We start from the raw sequence: 16,761 nt of genomic DNA, 5'->3' as shown, positions 1-16,761 counted from the left end.
GGCCAACTGTCTTTGTCCTCTGGAAAGTCAAGTTTGGTGGACAGTCAAGTTTTCTCATGCTACAGTATGTACAAAGGGCTAAAGCAGCCACATTTTAGGAGGGCACAAGGAAATTTGGGATATGGGTGGTTGGACTTGGGCCTTCATAATGCAGTGTAAATGCTGTAGCCTCATGTTGGGACTCAGGGTTCAACTTTCCTAAGATGTGGTTACAAATGAGTATAGATGTTCAAACCCTAGGTTAACAAATCCAGGGTCTGCTAACATGAGTTCTACTAATCCTGGGCTTACTTTGCAGTGTAGACATACCCTGCATGGGTGAGGATTAGTCACATGCTTAACTTTAAAAATGAACAAAAAATTCTTTCTCTGTATGGAAAAAAGTCACATTGACTTCACCTGTCTTTGGATCGGGCCTGTGAACTTGGGAAGGCTGCTCCTGGGAAACTGCCATTGACTCATTGGTTTCCTACAGTTTACAGTGGAGTAGCAACTTCACAAAGAAGAGTGCTCTATCACCAGACTTTACGGTGCATCATTAATACATTTAATGGCAGGCACTAAAGGAAAACCAGGGATTTCTGTTTTCCATTTACCCTACTGCATCACCCCTGACGTCAATAGATTTGAGCCATCCAGCCACTGCTCCACAGGAAGGTAAATTAAGGTTAATACAGGCTAATAGGTGAGGAAGACTCATTCCTAGGAAGTTGCAGCAATGAAAAACACCTGCCATCTGGAGCTGTCATAAGCATGAATTTGCATTACTCCCCCCAAAGTAAATAAATTGCAATCTAGAGAACATTCCGCTCCCTGGATGCCAAGCCCCACTGCTGTTGCAAATGAGGTCTCTCTGCTTTCAGTGTCATTACCAGATTTGTGAAAGCTCCCCAGAGGTCTCCTGAGAGATGGGAATGGGCACAGAGAGGTATTGCAACCACCAGGCGTTTAGCAATACAGATTGAATGTGGTTGTGCCACTCCGTCCGTTTGCTCACCCTCTGTGACTGAAAGCTTTCCTCCCAGTTCTGACAGCGCCACAGCCACTTGGGGAAGCACATGACTTCCTCTGGGGGCTGAATTTTTTATTTGTGTTGCAGGCCCCTGACAGACATGGCATAGAAGCAATATTTATATCAGCTTTTGTAATGTCACTGCAGCAGCCACAATTCAGGGAATTGAAATGCTGGATCATGAGCCATGGTATAGAGAAATCATAGACTAGAAACAAATGCAACCATCCTCAGACAATCCTCTGTTGTCTCAAGGCAATGGCAGCACGTACTAGTTCCTAATACTGTTAGGATGAGGCCCATTATTCATGTGAGGGGAACAGAGAAAAGGGATTCTGTTGCAGTTTAGAATAAAACTAAATGACTCTTGTCCCTGATTGTATCCTGTCTGCTCTTGTGTTGTCATTTACGTCTGTGCAAAGTGTGTATAAAGCCACCACCACTCATGTAAGTCAGCAGAGAATTCTGACTTGTTGACATTTTACACCCACATTGCATGCAGTGTACATGATGACACAAGGTGCAAAGCAAGGAGCTGGGAATTCCAATTTGCATCCAGGGAGCGGGGAATTCCCATTTTCAGCTGACGCCAGTTCTTTACCATTAGGTACTTAGCTATGTTAAGAGCTAGGCTAGGAATACGGCCAAATTCTCTACATTGTAACTCAAGACGTGACTTTAATGCAGTTATGCCAGCAGAAGGGTTGATCCTTAATTTACATTACTGGACTGTAAGCAATAGCTCTCTGTGCAGGGGACAGAATGCCAACTGCCCATCTTTTCAGTTTCTAATCCACACTGCAACATGATGAGTGGTCTGATCTGATTAAACGATCACAAACATTGTGCTGTAAGTAAGGGGTTATCTCCACCAGCCAGTTTGTGCACATATATGTCTGTTTTTTGTATGCACAGTATTGTATCTGCTGCCAACTAGCAGCCACTAGCTGGACGCTGAGCCTGAGTCTCCCATCACACTAGTTTACCCTCATGTAACTCCATTGAGTTAATGGAGTTATTCCTGACACATCAGGTGCAAATGATATCAGAATTAGGCCTCCTGTCTTAATCTTCAGCTGTGCCAGAGAAGAGCGCAGTACAGCTGAGAGAGAGGTGGGAGAAGGGATGCAAAGCTGACTCTAAGCTGGCTTTCTGCTCCTTCTTCCCCTACTGCTGGAGCTGGATTTAAGAAGGTGAACTGTCAGGCTGGAAGGAGGTTACTAGTGGAGTTCCTCAGGGATCGGTTTTGGGACCAATCTTATTTAATCTTTTTATTACTGACCTTGGCACAAAATGTGGGAATGTGCTACTAATGTTTGCAGATGACACGAATCTGGGAGGTGTTGGCAATACAGAGAGAGACCAGGATATCCTACAGAAAGATCTGAATGACCTTGTAAACTGGAGTAACAGTAATAGTAATAGGATGAAATTTAATAGTGAAAAGTGCAGAGTCATGCATTTAGGGATTAATAACAAGAATTTTTGTTATAAACTGGGGACGCATCAGTTGGAAGTAACAGAGGAGAAGGACCTCAGAGTATTGGTTGATCACAGGATGACTATGAGCCGCCAGTGTGATATGGCTGTGAAAAAAGCTAGTGCGGTCTTGGGATGCATCAGGTGAGGTATTTCCAGTAGAGACAAGGAGTTGTTAGTACCTTTATACAAGGCACTGGTGAGACCTCATCTGGAATAGTGCGTGCAGTTCTGGTCTCCCATGTTTAGGAAGGATGAATTCTAACTGGAACAGGTACAGAGAAGAGCTACTAGGATGATTCAAGGAATGGAAAACCTGTCTTATGAGAGGCGACTCAAAGAGCTTGGCTTGTTTAGCCTAACCAAAAGAAGGCTGATGGGAGGTATGATTACTCTCTATAAATATATCAGAGAGATAAATACCAGGGAGGGAGAGGAATTATTTAAGCTCAGTACCAGTGTGGACACAAGAACAAATGGATATAAACTGGACATAAGGAAGTTTAGACTTGAAATTAGACGAAGGTTTCTAACCATCAAAGGAGTGAAGTTCTGGAAAGGGAGCAGTGGAGGCCAAATACATATCTGGCTTCAAGACTAAGCTTGATAAGTATGGAAGGGATGGTATGATAGGATGGCCTAATTTTGGCAATTAATTGATCTTTGACTATTAGCGGTAAATATGCTCAATGGCCTGTGATGGGACACAAGATAGGGATCTGAGTTACTACAGAGAATTCTTTCCTGGGTGCTGGCTGGTGAGTCTTGCCCACATGCTCAGGGTTTAACTGATCGCCATATTTGGGTTCAGGAAGGAATTTTCCTCCAGGGAAGATTGGCAGAGGCCCTGGGTTTTTTTTGCCTTCCTCTGCAGCGTGGGGCAGGGGTCACTTGCTGGAGGATTCTCTGTACCTTGAAATCTTTAAACCACAAGAAGATCATAATGGTCCTTTCTGACCTTAAAGTCTATGAGTCTAAAATAGCCCCAGGGGGCTATTCCACTGGTGAGGATGAGACCTCAGCAAGTATTTCAAATAGCTTTTTAGTCATATTACATGTGAGGTTGTCTTTCAGAGCATGGGAAATCAAGGACTAGTGGTGTTTATTTACTGAGCACTGACTGTGTTGTGCACTATATGTTAATCACAGGAGTTTCTCTCACTCCTAAAACAATACTTGCTTTGCTTCACTGTGTTCCTTCACCAACTATGGAGACATAGGTTCTCCCTACATGGAAAAAGCGCTAGAGTTCTACTTTAAAAATTGTCACTTGTGGAGTTCCATTTGGCTGCACCTGAGCCTGGACCTCTGCACAACTCTTTAGGTGTAAGCAGCTCTCCAGGTGTCATAGGGTATGGCTACACTTGCAGCTGTACAGCGCTGGGAGTTAAATCTGTCTTCGTACAGCTGAGTAGGTAAAGCGCTGCAATCTGGCCACACTGACAGCTACCAGCGCACTGTCATGGCCACATTTGCAGCATCTGCAGCGGCATTGGTAGCGGTGCATTATGGGCAGCTATCCCAGCGTTCAAGTGGCTGCAACGTGCTTTTCAAAAAGGAAGGTGGGGGTGGAGTGTGACAGGGAGCATGGGGGAGAGAGAGAGTGGATTTTTGGAGCTGACACTGTCAGTTCCCTGCCTTGCAAGTTCTGACCCCCTCCCCCACCCCTCTCACACTCACTGAAAGCAAACAGCTTTTTTTACTCACAAACCAGATAAGCAGCCACTCTGAAACGGACCCTCCCCCGCCTGCCGCCCTGTTTCTCTCCTCAAGCAAACACTAGCTGTGTGCGTTCCAAAGGGAGCCCCCCTGCCTGCCTAGTCACAGCAAACAGTAGCTGTGTTTGTTTTTTCAGATAAGCAGCTCCAGAAGCCCGGAGTTGACAACAAAACAAAAAGAGGCATCCCAACAAAACAAAGAGTGTTATCTTTACTTAAAAGAAGCATGGAAAGCTTCAGGAGATCAGTCATAGTGTACTAAGATTATTCCCTGTTTACACTGGCACCCCAGCACTGCAGCACCAGTGCTATTCTCTTTATTCCTCTCGTGCAGGTGGAGTACAAGCAGCGCTGTAGCCAGGGAGATACAGCGCTGTATGTGCCTTGCCAGTGTGGACGGGGAGTGAGTTACAACGCTATAAAGCCACCACCAGCACTGTAACTCTCAAGTGTAGCCAAGGCCATAGTGTGTCAGCTACACCAACACCATTGTAAGGCATGGGCACTACTACTGATTCAATCAGGACTAAATGCCAGGAGAGTTTCAGTTTGCAATGCATGTGAGAGCAAGAGCGCTGATGGTACAAAACAGCTGCTCTTCAGTTCATGCATTTTCTCTGCCTCTTTACTTCCCACCAACTCTTACTATGTGGGGCGGAGTAGGAATATTATTGTGTCTGGAGGCAATGTGGGGAGTTCGTTGGTGCTGAGGGGATCAGAGCACACTTTGCTACTAGGATTTATCTGTAAAAGAGCAGTTAATACATGTTGAGACAGAAGGGTGATTTAATTCTCCAAGCTGTGGCCGTTTAACTGCAGATATACAGGCCCCAAATGATAAATGTGACTTTAACTTTGCACTTGCAAAATTGTGCATGTAGATATTTGCATGCACAAAACTTCAGTGTACAGTATGTGGGAAATTTGTTCCTGTACAGTATAGAGGCTCTGGGCCAGATCCTCAAGTGGGTATAAATTGATTTCAATGCATCTGTATGGATTTACATCAGCTAAGGATCTGGCCTGTATTTAAGACTGAGTGAAATAACCCAGCTTTGGGCCAAATCCACATGGCCCCTGTGCACCACTCTAGTGTTGCAAAGGGGCAATACAGCAAGTTTAACCAGCTGGCTGAAATTCCCGAGTGTGACAAGCCCAAGTAGCATACAGCTAGCACAACTGGATCTGTGCCATTGTCTTCAGGGGCATGCTTAAGGGAAAGGGGAATGCCCCTTTATAATCTGGCAATCCCCAGATGGAATAATATCCCCTTGGGGGCTGTGCACCTGGCAGAACTTTGAGCAGCAATGAGAGGTTCCAGGATTAGCTACTTTTGCCCCTCCCCGCCCACCCCCTTTGAGGTGCTGCTGAGTTCTGCTTTGGCAAAACTTCTTTTACCATATACACTGAAAATTGTATATTGAAATCCTCCTGATGTATATGTGTGGGGGTGGGGCAGAAGAGCGAGTGGCACCCAAGGCTCCAGCAGCTGTTGCTGCTGCCTGGAGGTGGTGTGGGGAGGGTTTGCCAAGAAGGGAAGTCTCCCAGCCCCGCAGAGGGTGGGGGGCGGGGAAGGAAAGGGGATATATGCAGTTACTTAAGATCCCCCAACTATTTCCAGATTTCATTGCACTTGAGGAAGTCTACCAGGAACAGGAAAGAGAACATCTGAAAAGAAGGTACCCTGGCTAGCTAAACACTTTCTTTAAAAGATTAATACTATTAAATAATTGCCATGTTTTGAAATGCTGCCTGAATGGGTATTTGGAAGAAGCTGAGTTCTCAGCATTGAGTATTTTTTCTGAGCAGGCTGCAGTGTCTTTGTCATTGCCACATGCATGCATGTGTGTGTACACACACACACACACACAAAATAGATGTGAAATCAGCTTTATGCTACCTCAAAGAGAAATCTCTTATCATCCAATATCTGCAATTTCCCTTTAATTGATTTACTCTAGAGAAGTAAGTGGAGGGAAAGTTTTTCTTCCCTTTTTCTTGCAACCTGCAGGGTTTGAGAGGTGATTTTATTGTCTGTGTGTCCGTAGGAAAATCTTCAGTTATTTTGTGTGTGTAAAAGATGTAGAAGCCCTATACAAAATATGATAGCATTCATTTCAAACACTTTGTAGCGTTTCAGACTCATGATGCAGTATACTTTGTGTGTGTGTATTAAATCAGGGTAGAGAATTTGTGAGATTCACTCATCAGGGATATTAATTCACCACTTAATCCGCAGTGATGCCTTTTTGGAGGGTTGTGTGTGTATTTAATCCTAACTCATGGAATCTCCCAAATGTTTCAAAGTCTTGCTGTTCCCAGACAAACCCTTTTGTGTTTGGGTTTATTCTTTCTTCTCTTTTTCATATGTTTTGACAATCACAAAATACCTTCCAAGCCTCAGGGGATTGTAATCCATCATTAGACTGATGCTTTCTGCCTTTGTTTTATATATGTGAGACTAACAATGTGTAGCTCATTGGCACTGCACACAGTTATTTGTTTCTCCCTCTTAGATGTGGGGCTCTTACTTGCTTTTCTTTTCTCTTGCTTTCCTTTTTCCTTTTAGGGGATTACAACACTGTTACAATGTCTGAACCAACGCATGCTGACAAAGAGAAGAAAAAAACAATTCCCTCTAGCCTGAGTGGCCGAAGAGCCCTCCCCCCAAACATCTCCAATGCTGAAGAAGATGAGGTCCCTGCCATGGAGATGACTGCTTTGGTACCTAGGGGAGTTAACCTGAAAGGTACAGTGTACTGTACATTTTAAGTGTCAAACCCTTTCTATATTTCCAGTACCTACTTCTGTTTATGTCTATGAAGTAAAACAAAAACACTTGTAATAACAAAGGTAGGTAATGATAATTTGTTGTACTTCTGTGGCTCCTTTCATTTGAGGATCTCAAAGGCCTTTATAGGGTTTAACCATTGACCATCCCTGTCAGAAAGAGGAAAGGAAGTTCTCTGTCTTGCAGGCAGAGAAGCTGATGCACAGAGAAATTAAGTGGACTACCCCAGGTTGACAAGTCAAATAGTAGATGGAGGAGGCAGATTCAGGAATATTTTGACAACTATAACACTGAGTTCAATTCATTGTGACTTGTGGGGATCATATTATTTGTTGTTCAAAAGCATTCAGATGATTGCGGGTTATTTCTGAAAATGTTTGCAAATCTTGAATTAGTCTTTAAAATCACCAGAAATTGCTTGTTATGCTCCTGGTAACAAAGCTTACAATCAGGGATCAGAACTGATATCATGTGACTTGAATGTCAAACAACATTGAGTAACAATTCTAAGTCTTTGGAACAAACAAGTTCACATGCCAGCTGAAAATAATATGAAAATAATACTTATAAATAACATACATTTAAAGAAATCAGGATTGACGCTTGAATGATTCACTAGCCTAAGAGGCTAAATTTATAACAAACATTATTAGAAATTAATAGATGAGTTAGTTCTACAGAGCAATGAGGACAGTATGATATAATAATACATGAAACTCCTACAACAATTTTCAGCCAAGGGTCTCAAAGCACATAACAAAAGTGGGTAAGTAGTAGTATCCCCATTTTACAGATGAAGAAACTGAGGAATGGAGAGCTTTAGTTGCACTTGAAGACTGTGTAGCCTTGATTTCCTTCATCCTAATCCCACCCCTTAACCACAAATTCACCCACCCTTCCCATCCTAATACATAAATGTTTCTTTAATAAACATCACTTTTAAAAACAGGCAAGCAACTGCCGTGTTAAGAGTGGAACCAAGGGCTATGGTTTTCAAACATCCTTGCTGTTGTGTGTTGGTTTGTGTTTTGATATAACGTAGCACAGTGCAACATAACATAGAAAGGTCTAGCTCAGACTACCGTGGATACATAGGATCTCAAAGGAGAAACATTATTAAAATCAGGGAAGCCTAAGGTCTTTAGAAGCCTGAGAGGAAGATTGGAGATGTTGTGTTGTGGGTCCGAACCAAAGCCCATTGAAGTCAATGGAAAGACTGACACTGACTTTTGAGGAGCTTTGGATCAGAACCCATGTATAAAGGTAGAGTTGGGGTAGATTTTTATGGGGGTTTTCCACCAACAAAATTAAAATTATCTGAGCACCTCACAGTCACCAAAGGATTTTATATTCACAGCACCTCTGTGACATAGGAAGTGCTATTATTCCCATTTTACAAATGGGGGACTAAGTGACTTATACAAGGTCATACACGAAGTTTGTGGTAGAGGAAAGGATTGAATAGAAGATTCCTCCCTAGCGGTAAATATTATGGATTCACTTACTGTTTTGATCACATAAATTTTGGATGATGCCTTTGAATCCTTTGTAAGGACTGGCAAGGGCAAGTAAAAGGTGTTGAGAAGTCTGAAATGTCCACCTCCTGCCTCGCTGGCAGGCTGAGAGATTATTAATGTACAAGGCAAGGAAGTTGATGGCCTAGAACTCTTCCTTTAAATAGATAAGTGTGGAGGTTCTTTTGTACCATAATGTGCTGAAGGGGAGAATCTGCCTGGAAAGATTCACGGCTTCTGAGGGGACTCATTTGCCCCACATTATCCCTTAGCAATGTTATTCCAGCAGAACTGAGGAAAATGCAGTCAGCGTAGCCAGGAAAATACACTTTGAAAAGGATCTGCAGGGTGTGTGATGGTGACTTGGGGGGAGGGAGGAATTGCTGCTGTTTTCACCCTATTTTCAGAAATAACAGAAGGAATTACCTGGCCTCTTATTTTTCTAGACCAGCTTGTCTTACACACAACTCTGACTGAGTATTGCATTTTGGGGTTGGTGCTTGCTGCACAGAGCAGGTACAGTGTTGTGCAGACAAGCACAAGGTAAGAATTTGCCAGCAGGACAGGACATACCGGGGAGCTGAGGCCTGCGTCAATGAGCGTGCGTTCTGCCTAAGCTGCTTCCATACCTATGCTACCAGAATATCTGAGCACCTCACAGTAACCAAAGGATTTTATATTCACAGCACCTCTGTGACATAGGAAGTACTATTATTCCCATTTTACAAATGGGGGACTAAGTGACTTATACAAGATCATACACGAAGTTTGTGGTAGAGGAAGGGATTGAACTTGTAGCTCTCAGGTCAGCACCCTGTCCACAGGACCATCCTTCCTTTGCTCTGCTTGCCAAGTTACTCCTACTTAGTGGGAGGAATAATGCTTTATGGTGGGCTAATAGCTGAGTGCTTTATTAACCAGCTAAGAATTAGAGATTGACATCCATATCTCCCCAGACACACTCGTTCTTCATCCATGTCATGCCCCTTTTTTACCCAGGTGAGTTCAGCAGAAACATGTCTGGGGGGGCTTGAAATTTCCTGGTGCTCAGTTGTGGAAGATATGTTCAATACTTATCCTTACTTGTGTCCACTCTTACTAGCACTGGACAGGAAACACCCAGCGCACCCTCCTTTGCACCATCCAAAGACTTACCAATGATCCGTGCCTTTGTGACTGGAACTACCTGAGATTCAAATCAATAAAGTCCCGACAATTCTTCTAGTTTGGAGCCATTTCTGTCTTGTTCTTTAGGAAGTCATGAAGTTTGAAGGCTATTCTTTTTATTGACAAAGCACCTTAACTTGTGCTAATGTGTTGCCATGTTTTAAGTCATCAAATTGCTTCTTCTTGCACATGAAATGAGCTTGCCCTGAACATCTGGTCCAACACTGATGTCTGCCAATCAAGAGGATTTTGCTTCAAGGCTGTCCCTCCGCCGCTTGCTCTCCGTTTTGAACAAAGAGGTTCAGCTGTTCAAAGGGGTCTGTAGAAAGCTCTAAGCATCCCTGTGCTTTTTATTGTATCCCTTAACCTAGTTTTATTTTCTATTAATGCTAATGTCTAAAGCATACAACTACCAGGAGCCTTGCAGATATTTTGACCATTGCAACTAACACAACAACTTTTGTTGTAAAGGCACAGGTCAGCTGCATACGGTCAATGTACAGTTGTTAATTTTAAACACTTTTGATGTTGAAAGTGTGTGTGGGGGGAATTCTGCAGGCATAGATCGCTGCACTTTGACACAAGCTTCATAAAGACTTCAGATGAAGCAAACAGATACTGGAGCTATAGGATGAATTTCCTTTTTAGTTTCTTGAAGGTGCTGGTCTGAAAATAACAGAAGGAGTGACCTGGCCTCTTATTTCTGAAAGCAGAGTGAAAATAGAAGTAAACTCCCCACTGAATGGTCCCAAATTTTATCAGAGGAATCAGAGTGCTGAGACAAAGATACATCACATTCCACTCTTCCTCCAACTCCACAGAAGTCCCACATGTAATTTCTGTCAATAGGGGCACTGCAACTTTTATGTGGAGTGTTCCTGCATTGGGAGGGAATTGAGGAGATACCATGAGATAGCAGCTTTGCATAACATCATTCCACTGGAAACTCATGAGATTTCCTCACATAACTTAATGATAATCTTGTTAGCCTTGTTATAAATGGAGTGTCGGTAAATCAAGGGAGTGAGGTGAGCAGATGTTCCAGGCACGAGGAAAAAAATATGCTTTGGCTCTGACAAAATATTGTCCTCCCCCACCACGGCTCTATTAGTTCACCATTGGCTGTATGCCTCTGTCTATAAGAAAATGATCGAGAGCAAACTAGAGTGGGAAATGAGGAACTCAGGATTCCCCAATGGAAAAGTTACATAGAATTAAATAGAGAATACTAACCTTGCTGTAGAGTTTTTAAACCTTCTGATCATTCTAATCAGGAATTGTATCCTTTTTATGGGTGGGGTTTAAAATTCTATACAGAGAATATTTATCATGTATCCTCTCTGTGGATGGGGTTATGATAAACTTTTTTTAATACAATTTTAAACCCCAACATTTTTCATAAGTCTGTCCACAGACTGGACACAATTCCCTATTAGATCAATCAGCAGGTTTAAAAACTCTAGAACAAGGTTTCTGTTCTTTGTTTAATTCTATAGGCTTCTTGAGTAACTGCTACGAAAGTTTCATCCCTTTTAAATTCCACTGGACTTTTCCATAAGGGCTGTAGTAAGAAATATGTTAAGCATTTTTACATCAAACAGACATTTCCCTTTCTGGTTTGTTCTAGATCAGGTTCCCACAACGCAGCATACAGCTGATGATGAGAAAAGACAAGGACATACTTCTGCAACCCTTATTCATATGAGTATAAAAGAATAGCACAAGTATGTAGTAGCAAAATCAGAAAGGCTAAGGCACAAAATGAATTACATCTAGCAAGGGAAATACATTACAATAAGAAGAGGGTTCTATAAATACATTAGGAGTAAGAGAAAGACAAAGTAAAGTATAGCCCTTCTATTTAGTGGGGGAACAAGAGCTAATAACAGACAACACCAAGAAGGCTGAGGTGTTTAACACCTATTTTTGCTTCATTCTTCACCAAAAAGGTTACTTGAGACCAGATACATAACACAATTAATATTAATAACAAGAGGGAAGGAAAGCACAGCAAAATAGGGAAAGAAGAGGTTTAAAAAATACTTACGTGGGTTAGATGTATTCAGGTCAGTAGGGCCTGAGGAAATTCAACCTAGGGTGCTTAAGGAACTTGGAACCATTATCTTTGAGAATTCCTGGAGGGCTAGTGAGGTCCCAGAGGACTGGGCAAACATAGTGCTTCTCTTTTAAAAAGTGCCACAAAGAAGACCTTGGGAATTATAGACCAGTCAGCCTAACTTTGATATTTGGAAAGATACTGGACAAATCGTTAAACAATATGTAAGCACTTGGAGGATAATAAAGTTATAAGGAATAGCCAGCATGGATTTATCAAGAACAAATCATGTCAAACCAACCTATTTTACTTCTTTGACACAATTACTTGCCCAGTGGATGGGGGGAAACTGCAGATGTGATTTATCCAGATCTTTAGTAAGGCTGTTGACTCAGTCCCCTATGACAATCTTATAAACAAAAAAGGGAAATATGGTCTAGATGAAATTACTGTAAGGTAGGTGCATAACTGCTTGGAAGATCATACTAAAAAAATAGCTATCAATGGTTCTCTGTCAAACTAGGAAGGTGTATCATCATGGGGATCAGTGTGTCTGGTACTAGTCAATATTTCCATTAATGATAATAGAGTGGAAAATATGAAATTTGTGGATGACACCAAATTGGGAGAGGTCGCAAATATTTTGGTAGACAGGATTAGAATTGAAAATGGCCTTGACAAATTGGAGAATTGGTCTGAAATTAACAAAATGAAATTCAATCAAGACAAGTATAAAGTACTACACTATAAAAATGAAAGTCACAACTGCAAAATGGGAAATTGCTGGTTAGATATTAGTACTACTGAACAGGAGCTGGGAGTTATAATGGACCTCAAATTGAATATGAGTCAACAATATGATGCAGTGGCAAAAATAAATAAATAAGACAAGTTAATCCTTGTTGTATATTAACAGGAATGTCATATGTAAGACAAGGGAGGCAATTGTCTCACTCTTCTTGGCACTGGTTAAGCCTCAGCTGGAGTACTGTGTCCAGCTCTGGGCACCACACTTTAAGGAAGATGTGCACATATTGGAGAGAGTCCAGAGGAGATCAACAAATATGATAAAAAGTTTAGAAAACCTGATCTATGGGGAAAAGTTAAGAAAACTGGGCATATTTACCTCTGAGAAAAGTAGACTGAGCGGGCCTTGAGGAGTCTTCAATTATGTTAGGGGCTGTTATAAAGAAAACAGTGATCAATTTGTTCTCAATAACTACTGAAGGTAGGACAAGTGGTAGTTGGCTTAATCTGCACCAGGGAGATTTAGTTTAGATGTTAGAAAAAACTTCCTAACTGTAAGGCTAGTTAAGCTCTGAAACAGGCTTCAGATGGAGGCTGTGGAATCCCCATCATTGGAGGTTTTTAAGAATGGGTTGGACAATTACCTGTCGGGGATGGTCTTCAGGAATACTTGGTCCTGCCTCCGTGCAGGGGCTGGACTAGATGAGTGCTTGAGACCCCTTTCACCCCGGTATCTTTATGATTTACTTGTGCATCCTTAACTACACTTAAACAGCTTCATCAATCAGTACCTGATAAATAACAATCTTATAAAAGGAATGAATCAGGTGCATGGCTTTCATTAATGCAACTGTGAGGGCCTACACTTATTTTTATTCAGTGGCCTGAGCAATGAGGGATGGAGAGGGGATCAGTGACATAGGAAGTAGCTCATGGTAGGGCTGTCAGGTGCAGGAAGGTCATGAATGTGGACTGCACTTCCCCGTCAGAGCATTGCCCATTTTCCCACTTTTGTGCCAGGATAGGAAAGGGAGACTTGGGGCAAAATGGGGGAAGGATGAGTGCGTGAATTCTGAATCTGCTTCTCCACAGATCCTCTGACCACAAGTTCTTCACCCACAGTGAGGGCAGGCTGGATTCTGTGCCTAGGGTGACCATATGTCCCGATTTTATAGGGACAGTCCCGATTATGGGGTCTTTTTCTTATATAGGCTCCTATTACCCCTCCCCCCCGTCCTGATTTTTCACATTTGCTGTCTGGTCACCCTATCTGTGCCTCCCTGCTTCCAAGAAGAACCTCTCTGCAAAGCTGATTTACTTGAGCACTGTATAGTGGTCTGTTTTAGCCCCTAATTACTTACATATCTCATTTGTTCATCAAATTATAATAGTGGCAGTTTATATAATGCATTCCAAGCCAATGCAACATGATTGTAAGGGAGCACAAGTCAGTTTAGAACAGAGCTACACCTGCTTACCCAGCTGTAGTCTTCAACGGAAAGTGCAAACATTAGCTTACAAATTCCTAAAATGAAAGATGGGTGTGTTTTTTTTCTCCTAGTTCAGCATTGGAAACTCATGCTGACAGCTGATCATCAAGGGGTCTGATATTGACCAGTTATAAAGATCCTCCAGGTAGATCCTGTTGACCTTTTGACTGAGGAATCGAATCCAGCCCGTTCTTTCATAGCTACATTGATGCTAGCAGGAGTGGTGAGGGGAGGCGGGGGATGGTTTTGTTATGAAGTTAGCTAACATAACTTAAGTCTGTTCCCTGTGTATATAGTGGCATGAGAAGATGCCATTTTTGCATAGTCATTTATCTAACTGTAACCACAAGTGTCTCTGGTATTTTTCAAACAGGCTAGGTCTATATGACCCTGATCTCAGCAGGAAATGTCAACTGGAGAATATTTCTTTAATTATAATTCTCAGAACTTTGTTTCTGTAGTTTAAAATAGACTATTCAAGGAAGGGTATTCATCTTGCCAGTTATTTCATGAAATGACAATGAAACATTAGTCCAAATATATCCTGTGTGTTACTCCATTAACATCAATGGATGAAATGGACCTATTTTCTGTCTAAGGTTCAGTTCTGGTACTCCATATTCAAAAGCACCCACAGAAAGCTTAAGAAAATTCTGGGTCAGACACCCAGATGGTGCAAATGTGCATAGTTCCATTGAAGCCTAATTCCTGACTCTGTCACTTACTTGCTGGGTGACCTTGTGAGAGCCACTTACATGTCTCTGGGCCTCAACTTCCCCAAAGCCACCTTTGTTAAAGGTCTACAAAAAAGAGGGCCAGATCCTCAGCTGGTATGAACTGGCATAGCGCTGTTGAAGCTGGTGTAAACTGGCGTAGCTGCAACCACATTCCAACTACATCAGTTTATGCCAACTGAGGATCTGGTCCACAATCTTTTTGCAAGGGCAGGCACATCCAGGGTGGAAAGAAGGAAGACAAAACTTCCTTATACGGGGTGGTGATGAGGTAAAGCCCTGCTCCTTATGTCAAACATTTTTAAGTTGAGTTGTAGTAACTGGAACCATTTACTGCTAATGTTCTGTGCTATGGGGTGTCTGCTTTAGAACAACCACCAAATGGACTTTAAGGGGTTGGGTGAGCTTGATTTTTTTTAACAAAAATCACATTTTTTATATAGTGCCTATACCCAAACATCTCAAACCACTCTACCAAGGTGGGTGGTATTAACCGTATTTCTCAGAAGAAGAAACTGACACACAGGAGTGAGACAGGGAATTAGTGGCACTCAGAAATAGAATTCTGATCTTCAGACCCCTAGCCCGGTACTCTAGTGAGTAGGCACTGATGCTGCTCTACTTTCAACTTGGCGGCAGGATTTGGGAACAGACATGGCTGCAAGCTGAACTTGAACTTTGACATTCAGCTCTGTCAAGTTACAATACATACAGCTTTCAGACTAGCTTGGCAAAAATCAGTTTTTACTGGAAGGAACCACTTTAATTATTAGCCGTTTATCACAAGTCACAAAATAACCCCAGATAACCCCCCAATTTTCTGTCTTGTCATCAGACAGTCTAACAATGACAGTTAATCCATTTTCATCTATATAGGAAATCAAAATTTCACTCTGCTCTAGCAATAAATGGCTACACGGGCCATTCACTAGCTTAATTTAAAGTTGTATGTTTACAAAAATGCTTCATCCCTGCCTGGGAGATATCCCTGAGGGAGGATAGGGCAGGAGAGGGGGGACCCAAAGGGGTTTCAGAAGGAGGTGGGGGAGCAGCTTTAAATTTCACCAGAGGCTCCAGAACCAGAGGAAGCTACAGCAGGGATAATCTTATCAGCATATCCTCCAGCTGCCCCAGTTACATACCCTTCCTGACTAGCACTGTCCACTTGTTGAGCTGAGCTGGTCCCCCTCATCTTCGCCTCTAGGCTGCTACCATTCTCCGCAGCTGAAATTGCCCTTCCTGTCAGACTTTCTGCTGCTGGGGCTCTGTGCCAAGGCCTATGCCTGCAGTATAGACACAGGAATGAACCTGCCCACGTTTTTGCAAAGATCTTGCAGGGCACAGGCACCATCTTCTTCCATGCCCTGGTGCCCTGCCTCTTCTCACCCCCTCTATTTCTACCTTGCCTTTTCCTGCCCAGTTCTGACCCCTCCCCCGAGCGCGCACCATCCCTTCTCCTCCCTCTCCCTCCCAGTGACTCCTGCACATTATGGAACGGCTGATCGCAGTGGGCAGGTGGAGCTGGGAGGAAGGGGAGGCGCTAATCAGCGGGGCCGCTGGCAGACGGGAGGCACTGGGGGGGAAAAGGGGAGCTGGCTGCCAGTAGGTACTAAGCACCCAGTAAATTTTTTCAATGGGTGCTTAGTACCTACTGGCAGCCAGCTCCCCACATGGAGTCAGCGCCTGTGTTGCAGGGCACTAGCCATATAAAAAGAAAATGCTGAGTGCATAACAAGCCAATATACTTAGGGTATCTGCCTTCTAAGGAAAATACAAAGGATTCTATCAGCGCAAATGTTGAAAGCAAGCAAGCCATAGAAGGCAAATGGGACAGAAAAAATATTAGCTTTATGAGAGCTTAAATAGGTATTTATATGGATACCTAAATCATAAAGTCCTAGTCAGCTCCCTCTCACAGTGGTGCTTTAGATAGAACTGAAGGAGCTCTTGAAAAGTTGACTCATACAACTGGCAACAGAATGATGCAAGTTCAGATCACAGCATAACTGAATGGAAGTGCTCAGTGGGAGATACGTGTTGTGAAGCATGGTGA

The 16,761-nt window shown here is 42.7% G+C and overlaps 1 protein-coding gene across 1 annotated transcript in view; it reads left to right on the top strand.

The window, feature by feature from the left end:
* Nucleotides 1-5,674: 5,674 nt before the first annotated feature.
* The window catches only part of F13A1 (coagulation factor XIII A chain), a 96,486-nt gene continuing 85,399 nt past the window's right edge, over nucleotides 5,675-16,761 (top strand). The window contains exons 1-2 of the mRNA XM_032773063.2: nucleotides 5,675-5,888; nucleotides 6,779-6,958. Of these exons, the coding sequence (XP_032628954.1) occupies nucleotides 6,799-6,958 (160 nt within the window). The 5' untranslated portion in view covers nucleotides 5,675-5,888; nucleotides 6,779-6,798. The remainder of the gene's footprint in view (nucleotides 5,889-6,778; nucleotides 6,959-16,761) is intronic.

This window comes from Chelonoidis abingdonii, chromosome 2, assembly GCF_003597395.2.
Source record: "Chelonoidis abingdonii isolate Lonesome George chromosome 2, CheloAbing_2.0, whole genome shotgun sequence".
Taxonomy (NCBI): domain Eukaryota; kingdom Metazoa; phylum Chordata; order Testudines; family Testudinidae; genus Chelonoidis; species Chelonoidis abingdonii.
This window is presented reverse-complemented; position numbering and strand designations above follow the sequence as displayed.